The 17,323-nt window shown below is 39.4% G+C and overlaps 1 protein-coding gene across 4 annotated transcripts in view; it reads left to right on the forward strand.

Annotated features, from left to right (window-relative positions):
* The window catches only part of LOC128732922 (PH and SEC7 domain-containing protein), a 157,787-nt gene that overhangs the window by 125,075 nt on the left and 15,389 nt on the right, over nucleotides 1–17,323 (forward strand). For all 4 annotated transcript variants that reach the window (XM_053826380.1, XM_053826383.1, XM_053826382.1 and 1 more), the window contains 2 exons: nucleotides 5,310–5,376; nucleotides 5,692–5,745. In XM_053826380.1, the coding sequence (XP_053682355.1) occupies nucleotides 5,310–5,376; nucleotides 5,692–5,745 (121 nt within the window). The remainder of the gene's footprint in view (nucleotides 1–5,309; nucleotides 5,377–5,691; nucleotides 5,746–17,323) is intronic.

The following is a 17,323-nucleotide window of genomic DNA, read 5'->3' on the forward strand; positions in this document are numbered from 1 at the left end:
CACATCAATAAAGTTTTCTTGAATAAATTTCATCAATTTTTATTAACCTTCGGTCACTTACGCTGTTGTGTTTTGTACTTTTGTACAACACGTGTAGGTTTTTGAATGCCATATTGTTTTAAAGTTACAAATCACTGTTTAACTAACGTATATTCGTCAATAAACCTGAAATTTGGGCTCAGTACCCCAAAATTACCTAAGAACCACATACTATCTTTGATTTAAAGAGATTTTTTTGAAATCATCACGGATATTAGCCAACTTCTCATTTATTTTGGATACTAGCTGACCCGACAAACTTCGTATTGCCACAAATTAACCTGTGTTAATCTCGGATGATCTTTGTCACAATCTCGAGTTTTGCAAGTTTCTAAGGAGTTCAACCTTAGATGATTCATTTTGGCAGTTACGTAACTATGAAAGCATCCCAGGTATCGTCGCCTTAAATGCTACTTAAATGCTATTTTGGCAAAATATACAGCTACTTTACTGATAACCTTCTTATAGTGCTGACAATGCTAATTTTCAGCTAATTACCGACACGAAGAATTTGAATACAATTTTGGATGCCAATTTACAACACCTGTGCAGCCAAAAAGCTAACATACAACAACGTGCAGTATAAAATGCCAGATACGCTCATTTTCTGCTTACGTTAAGGCTTATTAGTTACCTGGAGTGGGTAGTTTAATATACAAATTTGCAATTTTTCCTCACAGTAAAGTAGAAAACAACTCCCCTGTCCCCTCATTGCATAGCCAGAAAGCGGATAGTAATATTCGCCTTGATTGTACAACATTTCGCCGAATATGATTTTGCGAAAAACCTTAAGCGGAATGTACCGTTTCACGGAAAACTTTTTTGTGGAAAGTACCATTTCGCGATCCTCTCCTTACTCGCTGTCGCTCGTTCCAGGAAACCCAGGTAGATCTAGGAGAACAAATAAACCTAGACAGTAGTGATTTCTGCGGAGAGTTGCCTCCCCCTAGTGGGCGGCGCTTCCGACGGCGGGTCGCCGGCAACACTCGCGGCCGTCTCGTCCTGAATGATCTAGTGTTACTACACTCAAGTACTTTTTTACACGGTTTGTTTTTTCGAATATTGAGAACGGGGCTATTCATTTATTTCTCAATACGTTTGGGAGAGGCCCGACATTCGTCACGTATTTTATCCTAAATTGCACCGTTCTTGAGTAATCGAAAAAAACAAACCGTGTAAAAAAAGACTCCAGTGTATAGATAGTTTTTGTGGTCTTGTTATTGATTGATGTTTTATGGAAGAGTCTCGAATTTCTCGAGCACGATTAGTTTTTGAGTTTCGCAAAAATTTCTGTTTTATTTGTATGAGAGTCCATATCCCCCTACCACAGGGGTGAGAGGTCTCTAACTATCATAAAATAAATTCAAGACTCAAAAATCTCCTGCATGCTAAATTTGGTTCCATTGGCTTGATTAGTACTCAAATTATAAGGAAATTTGTATTTCATTTGTATGGGAGCCCCCTCTCTTAAAAGGGGAAGGGGTCGTAATTCACAATAGAAAAAATTTCTGCCACCTAAAACTCCCATATGCCAAATTTGGTTCCATTTGATTGATTAGTTCTCGAGATAGGAGGAAATTTGCATTTCATTTGTATGGAAGCCCACCCTTTTAAAGGGGAGATGGGCCATAACTCGCTTTCTAAAGAAGAGAGGGGTTTCAATTCACCATAGAAAAAAATCTTGCGTCCAAAACCACTTACATGTCAAATTTGGTTCCATTTGCTTGATTAGTTCTCGAGTTATGAGGAAATTTGTTTTTCATTTGTATAGGAGCCCCCCACCCTCTTAAAGTGGGGAAATCCATAGAAAATATACCATTTGAAAATATTCTTGCCTGCAAAAACACCCACATGATAAATTTGGTTCCATTTGCTTGATTAGTTCTAGAGTTATGAGGAAATTTGTATTTCGTTTGTATGAGAGCCCCCCCTGTTAAAAAGGTAAGGGGTCCTAATTCATCATAGAAAAAATGATTGCCTCCAAAAACACCCACATGCCAAATATGGTTCCATTTGCTTGATTAGTTCTCGAATTATGAGGAAATTTGTATTTCATTTGTGTAGAAGCACCCCCTCTTAAAGTTGGGAGGGGTCCTAATTCACCATAGAAAATATTTTTGCCTCCAGAAACCTCCACATGCCAAATTTGCTTAATTAGTTCTCGAGTTATGAGGAAATTTGAATTTCATTTGTATAGGAGCCCCCCCTCCTAAAGTGGGTAGGGGTCCCAATTCATCATAGAAAAAATTTTTGTCTCCAAAAACACCCACGTGCCAAATTTGGTTCCAATTGCTTGATTAGTTCTCGAGTTATGAGAAAATTTGTATTTCGTTTGTATAGGAGCCCCTCCTCTTAAAGTTGGGAGGGGTCCTAATTCACCATAGAAAATATTCTTGCCCTCGAAAACTTTCACATGCCAAATTTGGTTTCATTTGCTTGATTAGCTATCGAGTTATGAGGAAATTTGTATTTCATTTGTATAGGAGCCCCCCTCCTAAAGTGAGGAGGGGTCCCAGTTCATCATAGAAAAAATTTTTGTCTCCAAAAACACCCACGTGTCAAATTTGGTTCCATTTACTTGATTAGTTCTCGAGTTATGAGGAAATTTGTATTTCGTTTGTATAGGAGCCCCCCCTCTTAAAGTGGGGAGGGGTTCTAATTCACCATAGAAAGTCTTCGTGCCCTAGAAAACTTTCACATGCCAAATTTGGTTCCATTTGCTTGATTAATTCTCGAGTTATGAGGAAATTTGCATTTCATTTGTATAGGAGCCCCCCTTCCTAAAGTGGGGAGGGGTCCCTATTCATCATAGAAAAAAAATTTGTCTCCAAAAACACCCACGTGCCAAATTTTGTTCCATTTGCTTGATTAGTTCTCGAGTTATGAGTAAATGTGTATTTCGTTTGTATAGGAGCCCCCCCCCCTCTTAAAGTGGGGAGGGGTTCTAATTCACCATAGAAAGTCTTCGTGCCCCCGAAAACCTTCACATGCCAAATTTGGTTCCATTTGCTTGATTAATTCTCGAGTTTTGAGGAAATTTGTATGCAAGCCCCCCCTTTTAAAGAGGAGAGGAGTTATAATTCCCCTTATAAATAGGGGAGGGGTCTCAATTTAGCATAGAATAAATTCTTGTCACCGAAAACACCCACATGCCAAATTTTGTTCTATTTGCTTGATTAGTTGTCGAGTTATGCAGAAATTTGTGTTTCATTTGTATGGGAGCCTCCCCTCTTAGTGGGGGGAGGAGTTTCTAACCATCACTAAAACCTTTTCTGGCCCCAAAAAACCTCTACATGCATATTTTCATGCCGATTGGTTCAGTAGTTTTCGATTCTATAAGGAACATACGGACAGACAGACAGACAGACAGAAATCCTTTTTTATAGGTATAGATTAGCCAAAATTGTTTCACGTCGTGTGCCTCCGAAAATGCAATTTTTTACAATCGGTTTCCGCGGGGATGTTGTTTGGGTGTATACTATCATGTGATATTATGATCTATCTCAATTTTGGAAAAAATGGCATATTAGCCAATTTTTCATTTATGGGCAGAAGGGGGATTAATCAATCCGTACAAAACTTTGCGAAAATGAATGTAGGATCGGAGTGAGCAATCATACCAAATTTGGTTGAAATCGGAGGTGGTCGAATACTACGAATATGATCACTTGAGAGGGGATGACTCCTAAATAACCTTGAAAATTGAATTTTTCAAAAAACCCAAGATAGAATATTTTAAGACCTTCACTGAATTAATTGTTTTGATTAATACTAACATCCTGTGAAGAGAAATCTGAGGTGCATGTAAGTTAAATAATAAGTACCTTCGGACATAGCATGAGGGGCTCAATGGCTCAACTAGGTCGAAAGCGAATTCTGACTTCTGAGTCACTTGAGAAATTGTCGACCTGTGACCAGGGATCAGGGATGTTACGTAAAATTCTGTGTTTTTTGTTGGAAAAATCTGGCCATCTGTGCAGCGAGGAAAAATATCTGTGCAAAAATCTGTCCAATGCAGAACAATGAGAGTGAAAGAGACGGAGAGTCATTTTATTTTGCTGCCTATTTCCGTCACTTTCACTCTCATGTAGCTCAAAAATCTGTTTAATCTGTGTAATTGGCGAAAATCTGTATTCTGTGCATACAGATTATGTACAGGCGATTTCTTTCAAATATTTGTTAAACACAGAATAATATGTGCATGTGCCAACCCTGCCTGTGACCCATGGTCGTGTTGAATGCAGACGACTCCAATGTTTTACATTTAGTTTCTGAACAAATATGTATTCAAATAATAATTTTTCGTGAATTTTCCAACTACTAGAACTGAAATCAGGCTAAACTTGTTACTTGCGTGTTGTGTACCCACAGTAACAAGAACACGACTATGTTTGTTGTTTTTGTGATGACGCGCAAAGCTGGTTTTGCAACATTCTGCAGTTTTCCGTGGATTATACTTGTTCTTATTGATGAGAACATAAAGAATTGCGCAAAAACTGAGACAATCGAGTAATTTTGATAATATTCACATAAAAGCAAAAAACATTGTTTACAAATATCTTTTGAAAATCGCAGAGCCTTGTCGAATGATGAGAATGGACTGACAATTCATAAACTCCAGTTGACATTATCACCATTAGCGTGAGAACTTTTGTTCGAATAGCTAAATCTAACGAATTGTTTAGCCACTAGGTACGATTAGTGTGTTCTTCTGTATACCCAACATATCTATCCGACATTGCAGTTGGAAATTGCAGCACGGGTTTATGACAAGCAATCTACCGCACCCATAAACAGCAAAGTTCGATGTTGCGCTAGGTACCTATGCAAATTCCATTTATGGCATAGTTTTTCCTGAGTTACAGACGATGCAAACATGCTGCTGCTTCCACCACTTGGAACATAGTTTGCGCGTGCTTGCCCGATAGAGTTATGCATGTTATGCTGTACAAATATTGTTACTACATGTGTGCCAGTGTAGATGGAGTGTACTACTGCCGCGTCGAGAGAGTTGTATAACTATTTTCCTGCAACATATCTACCGGTGTATTGAAATTTTGTTTTTCTTTGTGTGTTCTCTGAGTGCCAATTTTAATTCCTGGTTGGAAGACGATGAATCGTGTTCGTTTTCAATAGAAAAGTTAAATTAAAGTTTTGTTAAACTTTTAACAGTAAAGTGTCGAAACCTCCGTGAATATGGATATTCACCACGACCCTGCTTGAAACCGACTAACAAAACGTTTCTTCTTTCCATGTGTGCCTTCTTCCAGGTCGAAGCCGGTGATGTAATCGTGAAAGTTAATGGAACGGACGTGCACGGATTTACCACTAAAGATGGTGAGTAAAATTGTAACCTGCAGCTTCTCATAATCAGGTTTTCTCCACGCCCGAAAAGCTCATCATCATCAGCCATCATGATGGGAACGGAACACACACTCGTTTCTATGCCGCCGCGCCGCTCCTGACCCGACGCTAGTTTCGCACTTTTCCACCGAACTTTGCCTCGCCATTGATTGCCATTGCTGGCGGCGGCAGATGGTTGAACTGTGCCTGGCCGGGCGTCTGGGTGTGCCGGGGCCAGTCAGTGACCAATTCTCTCACACGTTTGTGATGTTTTTCTTTTCTTTTCTGCGTTCTCTCGTTTCGTTACAGTGCTAAAATGCCTGCGGCTTTCCACGGATCCAGTTACGCTGGAGCTGAAAAGAGGTCAGTATCAAACAACAGATCGAAAGAAAATGCTATGTGTTATCCATATGTTTGACCTTTAGCTTTCGAACGTTCCCCACGTTTGATAGTGTATCTTAATTAAATTTGACTTTATGCTGTTGGGAGCTTCGACCGCGGATGCTTCGGTGGTTATATATCTTCATGTCAATGTACACTGACAACGGTCCTAGCTATTTAGTGTGCTTTTCGACGGAACTGTTCCACCGAGTTACATTTGATTAACTACGGAGTCCAGAAACTACCCGACTTCATATCTAATTTATTACAATTTTATAAATAGAAAATTAACCCAAAAGTTTTTATTTGCAATTCTTTGAAGTTGGCCAATTCATTGCATTCTAACCGCAAAATGAACTGTCCATCATCCGTACCACAAATCTGCTGTAGACTTGTCGTTTAAAAGAGACTATTACTCTAAAACTGCCATGCATCCGTTGTCATTTTGTTAAAGCTTAGTGCAAAAAATTGTTTATGAGTTCCGACATCAGATAGCATCAGCCACCTACACTCGTGTGATAAGCATAAGGCATTTGTTTTGCAACCGATTAAGGCTGGCCTCGAACGACGTAGGATGAGGATTACTGGTACTGTCCGATAGGAATAGATAAACCGCGCGTGGTGGGTATTGGAGATTATTGAAATTTTGAAAAGAAAAACAAAAATCCTTCCTTTAATTGGTAACTACCTTTCGGAAGTGTGATCCCAGAAGGTTTGAATAATTTAGTAATCTCATATTGACGTTCGATTTTGTCCTACTCCGCAGAATTACTTTAGTCTGTCTATCAAACTGTCATCAGAATTTGTATGCTAATGAACTCGTTCGGCGGTTGATTGATTGATGTAGATAACAATCTTATTTTATGTGTTCTCCCTTAGCCGTTTTACGTTGCTCAAACAATGTCATCCTATCTTTACGATTCGTCATCAAAATTTTAGTTTGTTTTGGATATTGAGCCAAAACGGTGATATTACATTGAATACGACCGACTGTCGGTAGCTGAAACAAATATTGTTACTCTGGAAAAAAAATGTTATCGTATAGGTATAGGACAAGGTCGTTTTTTCTTACATTTGCAATTCCATGCAGTCGTGCTGCTGTTTCGTACACGAGGCTCTCTATTAATTAAGTTATCGTATTAGTAGTGCATGGAGTTGGCAATTAACAGCGCATTGCCAATTTTTGTGTTTTGATCCGGTCACGAAAGTGTGATTTCTGTGTGTATGGGGTCAGTGCCGGCGTAGTGGTTAGCATTCACGCCTCTCACGCCGAGGACCCGGGTTCAAATCCCAACCCCGCAGAAGTCACGAATGACCCAAGCTGTTAAAGTGACTATAATTTAACAAAAAAAAAATTAGGGGTGTTGTGTACAAGATTCGACCGCATAGGTGACGCAGGACCATGCAAGTCTCTTTGTAGTGATAGTAGCATGTATCCACGCATGTAATATTACGATTCTTCATGTACATCAGGCTGCATGCAGGATTTGTTGAGACTAACTGCAGGTTGTGAAAAATCGATTGTTTTTAAAGGTATGTTAATAGCGCCTCAAATCTATTTCTCAATCTATATCAAACACTATTTATGTATTTTGATGACATCAAAAAATTGTTATGTTAAAATGGCTTGACTGTGCTGCAGGTTGAGAAATTCAAATTTTTGCAAGTCGATAATTTTTTACATGTTTTTATTCATTTTCATGATTGAAAGCTAAGTAAGTTAAAGTTGTTTGGAAAATGTTTTGTACCTGACTGCCTTATACCGAGTTGCCGATCAAATAAATATTTACATAACTACGGATCCCACTTGCCTTGTTTTGTCCACCATTTTCGAAAGAAATTAATCTAAATGTAATGCTTGACTATAGTTACTACGTAAAGAATTGCAGGCAACTAACTGACGCAAAGCAGCAAATGAAACGTTCAAAACTATTCTCGGATAAAAGAGTCGCTGATTTTACTCACTTTGAGAATTGCTGCGTTACATCACATGCACAAATATTCCGTCAGTCCTGTTGCTGAGCAAGACAACTGCTCCGAACAAATTCTTGAAGTACATATAAGGATGCAATCTGGCAAAAGGAAAGGGTGGTCGCTAATTTTTCTCCGAAGTTTCACTTTCAGGACATCAAATTGGACTAGATTTAATGTTTAAAGCTGATATCGGTTGAATGAAAGGGGTAGTTTTACACTTCTGCAAAATTGTTTACGTTCAGGACATCAAATTGGACTAGGTTTAGTCGCATTCGTAAGAAATTTTATTGGGACGAGGAGACTGCCACTATTTTTGTTTTGGGGTTGATGCGTAGAAGATTTTTCGATCGATTGATACAGAAATATTTAAAATCGATCGGGAATCCACTAAGCCAGCGGTTCCCAAATGGGGGTTCGCGAACCCCCAGGGGTACGCCAAAACTTTAGTTCGTTTCAGAATAGTATAGGGAAATCCGTCAGGGGGTACGCGAACCGAAAAAAGGTTGGGAACCGCTGCACTAAGCTATTAGCGCTCAAAACCTATCATTTTTCGTAACGCTCGCAGTTTTCGATTTTTTGAAATGACACCCTATCCCAAACCTTGCCGTAAGACGTAGTCCTACGTCAAAAGAAAGTGTGATTTCAGTGTGGCACACCTTGACAATGTTTTTTTCTGGAACTGAATAACTTTTACATAAAAAACTACAAGGTATACAGCCCTAATGATTGTACGAAAGGGTGACGTAGGACTATAGATCATTAGAGACTAATGTTAACTGCATTTCTGGCTTATGTATGCTTATACCAATCTGTGAGGGCCATTGTTTAGGTGAATATTGAAAAGAGAAGAGCGAAACATTCAGATTCAATTCTTCATTGAATGCAATGGTGGCTTTGAAAATACGTGGACGGGGGTTCATAAGTACAACGCCTGCAACCATTGAGACATAGAGATTTCTTTTAAAAATCACTTGTGTGCATCATAAAGGTTGAAATGGTAATGAATGACCAGCCCGCAGATTGTTGTATTATATATGATTATGCGTAGCTTGACATGTTTCAATAATAATCTTACTTTAACTTGCTTGTGGCCTTTAAAAGGGCCATTGGTGACAATTGACAAATAACATTTAACGTGCTTTGGTGTTCATCGCAAATATGATGTGTCATTCGAATGTCCTTCTCTTTTGACATGATTGGCAACAGGCACGTAAGTTAGCGACGTCGATTCACTGTCTTTTGCTCCGAGGTTTTACTAGTTTACTTTCACAGCTTGCCGCTTGTTACATACCAGAAAATATGGCACATACACACGCAAACATTTCTGTTTTATTTGTATGAGAGCCCTTATCCCACTACCACAGGGGTGGGGGGTCTCAAACCATCATAAAATATATTCATGCCTCCAAAAACCCCCACATGCTAAATTTGGTTCCATTTGCTTGATTAGTTCTAGAGTTGTGAAGAAATTTGTATTTCATTTGTATGGGAGCCCCCCCCCCCTCTTTTTTAAAAGGGGAAGGGGTCTCAGTACACTATAGAAAAAAAATCCTGCCTTCTGAAACCCCCACATGCTAAATTTGGTTCCATTTGCATGATTAGTTCTCGAGTTTTGAGGAAATTTGTCATAGACTAATCTCATGTTTTTAGTCTTGACCTTGAAATGCGGTCATACATTTACATATATATTAATATCAGGACCTGCATAGTGTCATCGTCCTGCCAGTAAAAACAAGTTAGGTTTAAACTTCTCGGTCGGTGGTTATCTACAGTAGACAGAGGAAGAGGCAAAATTTGTGTCTAAACCAGACGCGTCGCTATCTTAATAAGTGGATTTTACAGTCTCCTTTTGTCCAGCGCCTCTGCGGTTCAAAAGTACATGGGTACCAGCGAGCCACTTGCCCTGGCGGGTGTTGTGGGTTCGAATCCGGTTATAATCTCGGATTATAGCTTGGTTCGACCCCTGCACCTTCCAGCATTGGACAAAAGGTAGGAGCGCAGAACAGAAGTGGAAGTAAAAATCCAAACGCGTACATGCTACTTTCTACAGATACTAGCGAACCTGGCGGTAGCGAGTCAGTTTTTTCCACGAAAACACGAACGCATATGAATGCACACGAAAGCATGTGAAAGCTGCTATGCGATTGGCAGCGAGCGTTCTGCTTATATTGCTATTATTCGCTTCAATGCAAATACCTTTCCATAGAAAAATAAAAACAAAAAAGACTCTGTTACCAGTTTTGATCGCCGAATTGTTCGGACTTCCACTTCTGTTCTGTGGTAGGAGTCAAAACGACTATTCGTTAAGCGTAGCTACCAATATCCCCCCCCCCTCCTCATCTTTCCGCTCTTTCCCCTCCTTCTTCAAAAATTTTCATTTCTTTCCCCTATCGTCCCTTCATTAATTGTAGAACCACCGTTTAAAAATATATTAGGCAAATTTGTATTACTTTTGTATAGGAGCCCCCCTCCCCTCTTACGCCCTTATTAAAATTACTCTCTGATCTTCATAAAATTGCTGGTCATTTTATCTATCCAACGACATATAAATTGCTCAGTTTCGCTCAGTAGTTTAGTAGTTATTAGCATTTGAAATTTTTCATTCAAACGTTACACTTCTATTTTCGTTTTCACAAAGTCCTACCCAGTCCCAGTATAGGAAACAAAAACGTAGTCCTACGTCAAAAAATAATGGTGCATGTGTTGCTTAATGCAAACCTTCCAGGAAAGAATGTCTGTCATTGATCAGCAACTTGGAAAGGTAAAGATAAGAATGAAGAAGCTATTGCTATTTGTGAAAGCGATTTCGCTTGTGAATTCACTTGAAGGACCCTCAAGTTAGATATCATTGGACAAAAGCATCCCGCTGCATAACCTGCTAACCAGGTAACAAAATAGGGGATTTAGTTACATTGATAATCTGTCGCGTTTGCAGCAACGTTTAAAGGGCGATGCATTGAATCTCGTTCGTGGGCGACTTCTATCGGAATCTGTTCCTCGTGAAGAGTTTGCAACGCTACTGTCTCCAATGCGATAAAGAGCTTTCCCCCTTCTGGCTTAACCCTCTAACGGGCAACATCGTAAAAACGATGCGATCGAGCAAATGATTACTTTATCATGAAAGTACACTCAAAAGAAGCTCGAGTGTCGATTTTCATGGGAAAATATTTAACTGGAGGACCGCTAGATATGAAATAGTCCAATTTCTCTTTTTAGTTTTTCATGCCTAACGCTCTACCCAATTATTTTTTCAGTTCAAATATATCACAAAATTGAAAAAAAGCATAGAAATTACTCATAGGAAAAATTTGAGATCGAACATTCTGTTCTAGATGTCCTTTTTCTTCAAACGTAAAAAAGGGAATATTCGCACCATAATTTTTTCCCGAATTTTTCGGAATTCTTGTTTTTGAAAATTGATAACTTTTGAACGCATGGTCAGAATGTTGTGATAGTAGTATCAACATGTCAGGAAATCTGTTCTGAACATATTTCTCATATTGTCAATTCAAGACAAATGTCGTATGCGGCTGTGGAGCTCCAAAAGCGAAGGCCGTCTACAGACGGTCTTACCCGTTAGAGGGTTAATATTATGCAACAAAAAATTGAATGTTACTGCCAACGTCAAGAGTCGGCAGACGACTCGAGCGAGACTCCTTACTTATACTCAACAACGTTAGTTCTTACCCTAACCTAAAATGAAGAGGAATTTTCCCCACCTAGTGTAGGGCCCTAAAGGCGATTTCTCCACCTGAGAATCGCCTTTTCCCATTTTGGTGACAGCCAATTTCCATTTCGTGCGTTGAACGCTTCTGTCGTCTTCCTTGCTCGCAGGTTCATTCAGGAGACGTGAAGGACAAATTTGCCTAAGCGGAGAGCGTTTCTGGTGCTCCTTTTCCTTACCTTGCATGCGCTCTGAGATGTCAGTCTTGCAGAGTGACAATCCTTTACCGCCAAGGCGGTTAACTATACAAACGGAATCGGTCACGCCATGAAAAGCGGCTTGATTGCTTGTTTTGCCATTGTGCTGCAACCTGCAAGTTATGCGAATAGCATTTTAAGTTAGGCGTCTTTAAAGTTCCATATCGCTTTTCGAACCACAAGAACTGAGCCGCGTATTCCAAGAAATGTTTTATTTTATGTCGCGTTTGTCGGTCTATGTCGTGACTCGCGCGACTACTTTTGACTTGCCATGAATAGAGCGGGACTTAATCTTCGGGGTCCAGGCTCCTCCCTAAATTTGTTACATGGTGAGCCCGCCCAGTTAGCCTCCGGGGTACGATGCTGGTCGAACAAACCAGTCGTCGTAGGTTCGAATCTCAACTGGGCGGTGCCGCTATTGGGTCAATAGGATCTTTACATTAGCCCCGTAGTTTTCCTGTACTCTAATAATCGGCTGCGAAGTTTGTCGATAAAGAAGGGTCAGTCTTAAGGACGCTTATACCCATGGCTTTGCTTTGCTTGTTGAGTAGGGGCGTTACACTTGCGTAAATCAGAAGCTTCGTCAGCACTTCGGTCAACCAGAACAGCTACTGCGGAGTCACTTTGACTTGACCAGATTCGCAAGTTGGATCCACTGGAACCAAATAACCTGTGTGGATTTATACCATTTAGCAATGCCATGCAGCAGTTGTGTGAGTACATACAACGATAAGAACGTATTGAATCAAGAATCGGCCAGACATAAGAGAACCGAAAAATAATGAAGCTGCCGGAAAGAATCGTAGAACATTACTAAAATGGTAAAGAACCATTAGCAACGCACTTGACTGGATATTTTAAAGGATTTGGGGAGATAAAAAACTACTGGAAGAGTGGATGGAAGGTATGCTTTGTCTCACGTAAAAAAAGGGAATCGGCTTGATTGCTGTAAGTACTGCGGTATTACGCTGCCTCAAGGTGCTCTCCCAGATCTTGTTCGTTGTGTCTACCAAAAGATTTCGCAAAGTAGCATCAGCCGGGCTTTATGGGGGCACGTGCTTTTGCGGATCAAATTTTCACTCCGGTAAATCCTCTAGAAATGTCAAGAGTACAACGTGCCCACGCATCATATTTTCGTGGATTTCATGGCAGCATACGATACAGTTGTAGTCGTTAGCTGCCCAGATAACACAAAATCGTAATAGAAAGTTCACATTAAATCGTTTTCATGTCAATTTCACATTGGAATTGTATGATGATTAGAGTATGTCAAATCGAAGTGAACAATAAGTTGTTTTGCAGTCGTGCGTGTCTTCATATACAATTCATGACTGTGAATTATAAAGCAGTATAGACGGTTGCAATATTTGATTATATCTTAATCATATATTCAGGAGTATTTAGTTGCGTGTTATAAAAACTACGCAAAATGGAGTTAAAAATAATTGTCAAATTTTTCGCACGTATATCGCCTCCACTTTGGTACATATATGTTCTTATATGGCGTGAAATATATCTTTTTCATTCAGATATGATTTCGTATATCTCAGTTGCAATCGAGATATACAAACCAAATGGTTTACTGGGTGCAGTTCATTAGCCAGTTAGCTTCGGGGTATGATGCTGGCCTAACAAGCCCCTCGTTGTATGTTCGAATCTCGGCTGGGAGGCGCTGCTATAGAGCCAGTAGGATCGTTGCACTAATTGTCCTGTACTCGAATAGCCGGCTGCGAAGTCTGTCAATAAAGAAGGGTCAAGTTCTTAACAGGATGTTTATACCCATGTCTTTGCTTTGCTATACGATACAGTCGAGCGCGAAAAGCTATCACCCTTATTCTGCGAGTCACGTGTCACCTAGGTAATTAATGCATGAGAACGGATTTCCGGATAAACTGGCGCGGCTAATTAAAGTAAGTGATGTGGTACGTGCGTGTTTCGGGACACTCTCGAGTCCTTTCGAATAGCGCAGAGAGTTTCTGCGAAGGGATGAACTGTCCTGTAGTGAAGGTATGATCCGGCGAGGGGTTACCGAAACGAGAAAAATGTTCGTCGTAGCCCCCTAGCCTTCGCAGATGACCTTAACATCATTATTAGAAAACCTCGGGACGGTAGAGACAATCTACGCCAGAATAAAAACGAAGGCTATCTTCCTAGTTACAAATCAATTTATCAGAACCAAATATTGAGTAAAAGGAGGGGTAAAAGTGCGATACGGGTGAAAGTACGATTCAATCATTTATCGGTGCAGATTTCGAGTAAATTAACTACATTGGCATGAATGGGTGACTACTTTGACAGCTTGAATCTAACGTGAACTTTGGTTGCTTACGAAGCATAGTTGCTGAGTAATGTGCAAATGTTATTTTAGGGCGGTTTTGATGTAATTTTTCGTTATACGGCAAATACGATATCAATAGGAGAATATTACTTGTTGAAAATTTGTAGCAGCGTTTTACATCACTCACATATCTGTTTTGAAAATACGGCGAAAAGAATTTACAAAATATATTTCGCTTTTCCATAATTTAATCTAGCCCCGTCAAGAGCTTAGCGGGGTAAAAGTGCGATTCACGGACGGGGCAAAAGTGCGATTCATGGACGAGGCAAAAATGTATAGCTAATTATATACAACTTTAAGCACTATATTACAGATACTAGAAATGAAAGATCTGCAAAAAAACTGTGTGCTCTACAGATGTTGGCCGAAGGAAAACAATGTTTTTCCGCTGATGAAACAAAAAACAAACGTTTGGAAAAGTTTCGATCTGACGGAGGCTTCAATACACCAGCGCAAAATAGAAAAGCAAGCAAATTGAGAATATTCCTTACCAAAACATACCGCAGATTGGAGATAATATGGTTTTGTTAGCTACTGTTGTGCTAATTTCATGGATTCGAACTTCGCACTTTTGCCCCGCAGTATTCGCACTTTTGCACCGCTAGTGGGGTAACAGTGCGAATCGGGACTTGATCAGAAGAAAGAAGAATTTATTTTGCAAAACACTATTACCGCAGATGATTTATAGTTGAATGTAAAGACATTGAGTTACTGCATCACTATAAAATATATTATGTTGTTGTCCTTCTTTATATCTCACGTAAATTGATGACAACTTCAAACATCGCACTTATGCCCCGCCCTACTCTATATCAGGGAGAGGCTCCAGAATAAACAACGGTCGTCTCCCGCGGACAGTAACTATTGACAGCGAATAACTGGAAGTGGTTGATAAGTTCGTATATTTGGGATGGTCACCCTTGACAACAATACGATTAAGGAGATCCAAAGATGCATTCAAATTGGAGTCGGGTCTACTTTTCCCTCCGAAAAACGCTTCGATCAAGAAGCCTGCAATTGTAACTTTGCTTACGGAAGGAATATTTTTGATGGAGTACAAACGAAAAACGAAGAGTGGCGGAGGTGTATCAATCACGAGCAGAAGGCATTACTTGGAGCCATTCCCATCATATATGTATCTATCGAAAGTCGGGAAGTTACGGTAGGCCGGCCACGTCGCAAGGCTGCCAGGCAATTGTGCAATTGCAATCTGTTCTTTTCAAACATTTCTCCTGTACCAAGATCAATATAGAGGGACCCAACGTGCTAGATGGATCCTCCAAATGGAAGCCGACTTGCGTGTGTCGTTGTCTTTTTTCAGTGATTTTTTGTCATTTTTTATTATATCTTTTGTGACTTTTATGGTCGTTTGTAGTTTTCTTTACATTTCTTTTCGTTGTTTTGCAGTCATTTTATCGTCTCCTCATCGTTCTTCCTGCATCTCTTTTCATGCATTTCCTGCAATATTTTCATCGTTTCTGTCGATTCTTTGGTACGGCGTCTTTTCAACGTATTTTTGTTGTATTTTATTGTTTCCCATCGTGGCTTGCCTGCTTCTCATCACTTTTTCGTTATCTTTTTGCCGCTTCTTTGTTGTCTTTTTCTTTTCTACTTGCTGTCTTTACGTAATTGTTTCGTAATATTATCGTTTATTCTTCGAATGCGTTGCCTTTTTGTCATCTCTCCGTCGTATTTTTGTTGTTTTCAAATGGCCTTTTTGCCATCTCTTTATAGTATTTTCATTTTTTTTGGCATTTTTTGTCGCTTTTTTCGACGACTTTTTGGTGTTTCGTCGAATTTTGGGGTTTTTTTTGGTGTCTTTTTTTCATTTGTTTTTGACATCTTTTTATCGTCTTTTGTCGCCATTTCACCATATTTTTGTTGCTGTCCTTTCGTCAGTTTTTTGTCATGTTTTCGTCATCCTATTTTTGTTGTCAAAACAACAAAAATGCTGTCTCTTTACCGTATTTTCGTTGTCTATACGCTGTATTTGTATAGTATATTCGACTTTTTTACGTCGTTTTTCAACGTGTTTTGTCACCCTTTGCCAGTTTTTTAACGACGTTTTGTCATTTTTTGCAGTATTTTTTGTTCTTTTTGTTGTTGTTTTGGCCATCTTTACATGGTTTCTTTGTTTCTTTTTAGCGATTTGTTATCACTTTATATCGTCTTTCCTGGCGGTTTTGTTCGTTCGCTTTTTCGGCGGCTTGTCATCATGTTTTTGTCGTCATCCGTCTTTTTTCAATGGGCTTTTCGCCTATTTGCCATCACTCTTTCGTCCTCTTTCCGTCATCTTTTTGCCTCTTCGTCGGCTTTTGGTGGTCTATTTGCTGTCTTTTCGTTGTACTTTCGTCGTCTTTTCGACGCCTTTTCATTGGCTTGTCATTTCTTTGTTGTGTTCTTCGTATTCGTCATCATTTTGCCGTGTCTTTGTCGTATTTTTGTTGTATTTTCATTGTATATTCGTCGTCTTTGCGTCTGTTTTTGTTATTTTTTTCAGCGGTTTTTGCCGTATTTGTCGACTTTTTTGTTGCTGTTTTGGTGTCTTTTCGTCTTCACTTTTTTTTTGCTTTTTTGTCATGTTTTCGTTGTCTTTTTCGCTATCTTGTTTATTGTGAAGACAACAAAAACGTTTATCTTCTTGTTGCCTTTGTGTCGTTCTTCCTTTTGTCGCCTTTTGAACGCTTTTTAAACGACTTTTTGTTATTCTTTGTCGTGTTTTTGTTGTTCATCTTTTCATTGTCTTTTCGTCAACTTTTTTTCATGCATACTTTTGGCATTTTATGTCGCTTTTTCGGCATTTTTTGCTGTTTCTGTCGCAGCTTTTGTTGCTGTTTTGGCGCTTTTTCGTCGTTATTTCACAGTTGGGTTTTCATTTTTAGTCTTTTAGTCACATTTTTTCATCGTTCTATTTGTTCTCAATACAGCAAAAATATTTTCTTTTTACTGCCTTCTCGTCGTCTTGGTACCAGCGTTGAACCCCATTGTTCAGATTAAAAACGGCCAAATGAACGTCGCCGTTATTCGGCAGGTGGCAAGAGAATGTGTGTGGTGCAGAGTACCTATACAATCCCTTATTTCCCGTAAAAGACCATTCAAAGCAGTTGGTGTTGACTATTTAGGACCTGTAGAATGCTAGGCTGTGTGTGCAGTAGAAGTTTTCCAGTGTCTCATAGTATGTCCGAAAAGGGCACGTCTCAGGTTAAGTTTAAAAGAATCTCTTCAAATTTTTAATATAACTTATTGCTGAGAATGAGTCAAAATTGTACATAAAACTTCCTAATAATAAATGCTGCATATAATGAAACGAACGTTGCCAAAACACTT

Source organism: Sabethes cyaneus, chromosome 1, assembly GCF_943734655.1.
Source record: "Sabethes cyaneus chromosome 1, idSabCyanKW18_F2, whole genome shotgun sequence".
In the NCBI taxonomy this organism is placed as follows: domain Eukaryota; kingdom Metazoa; phylum Arthropoda; class Insecta; order Diptera; family Culicidae; genus Sabethes; species Sabethes cyaneus.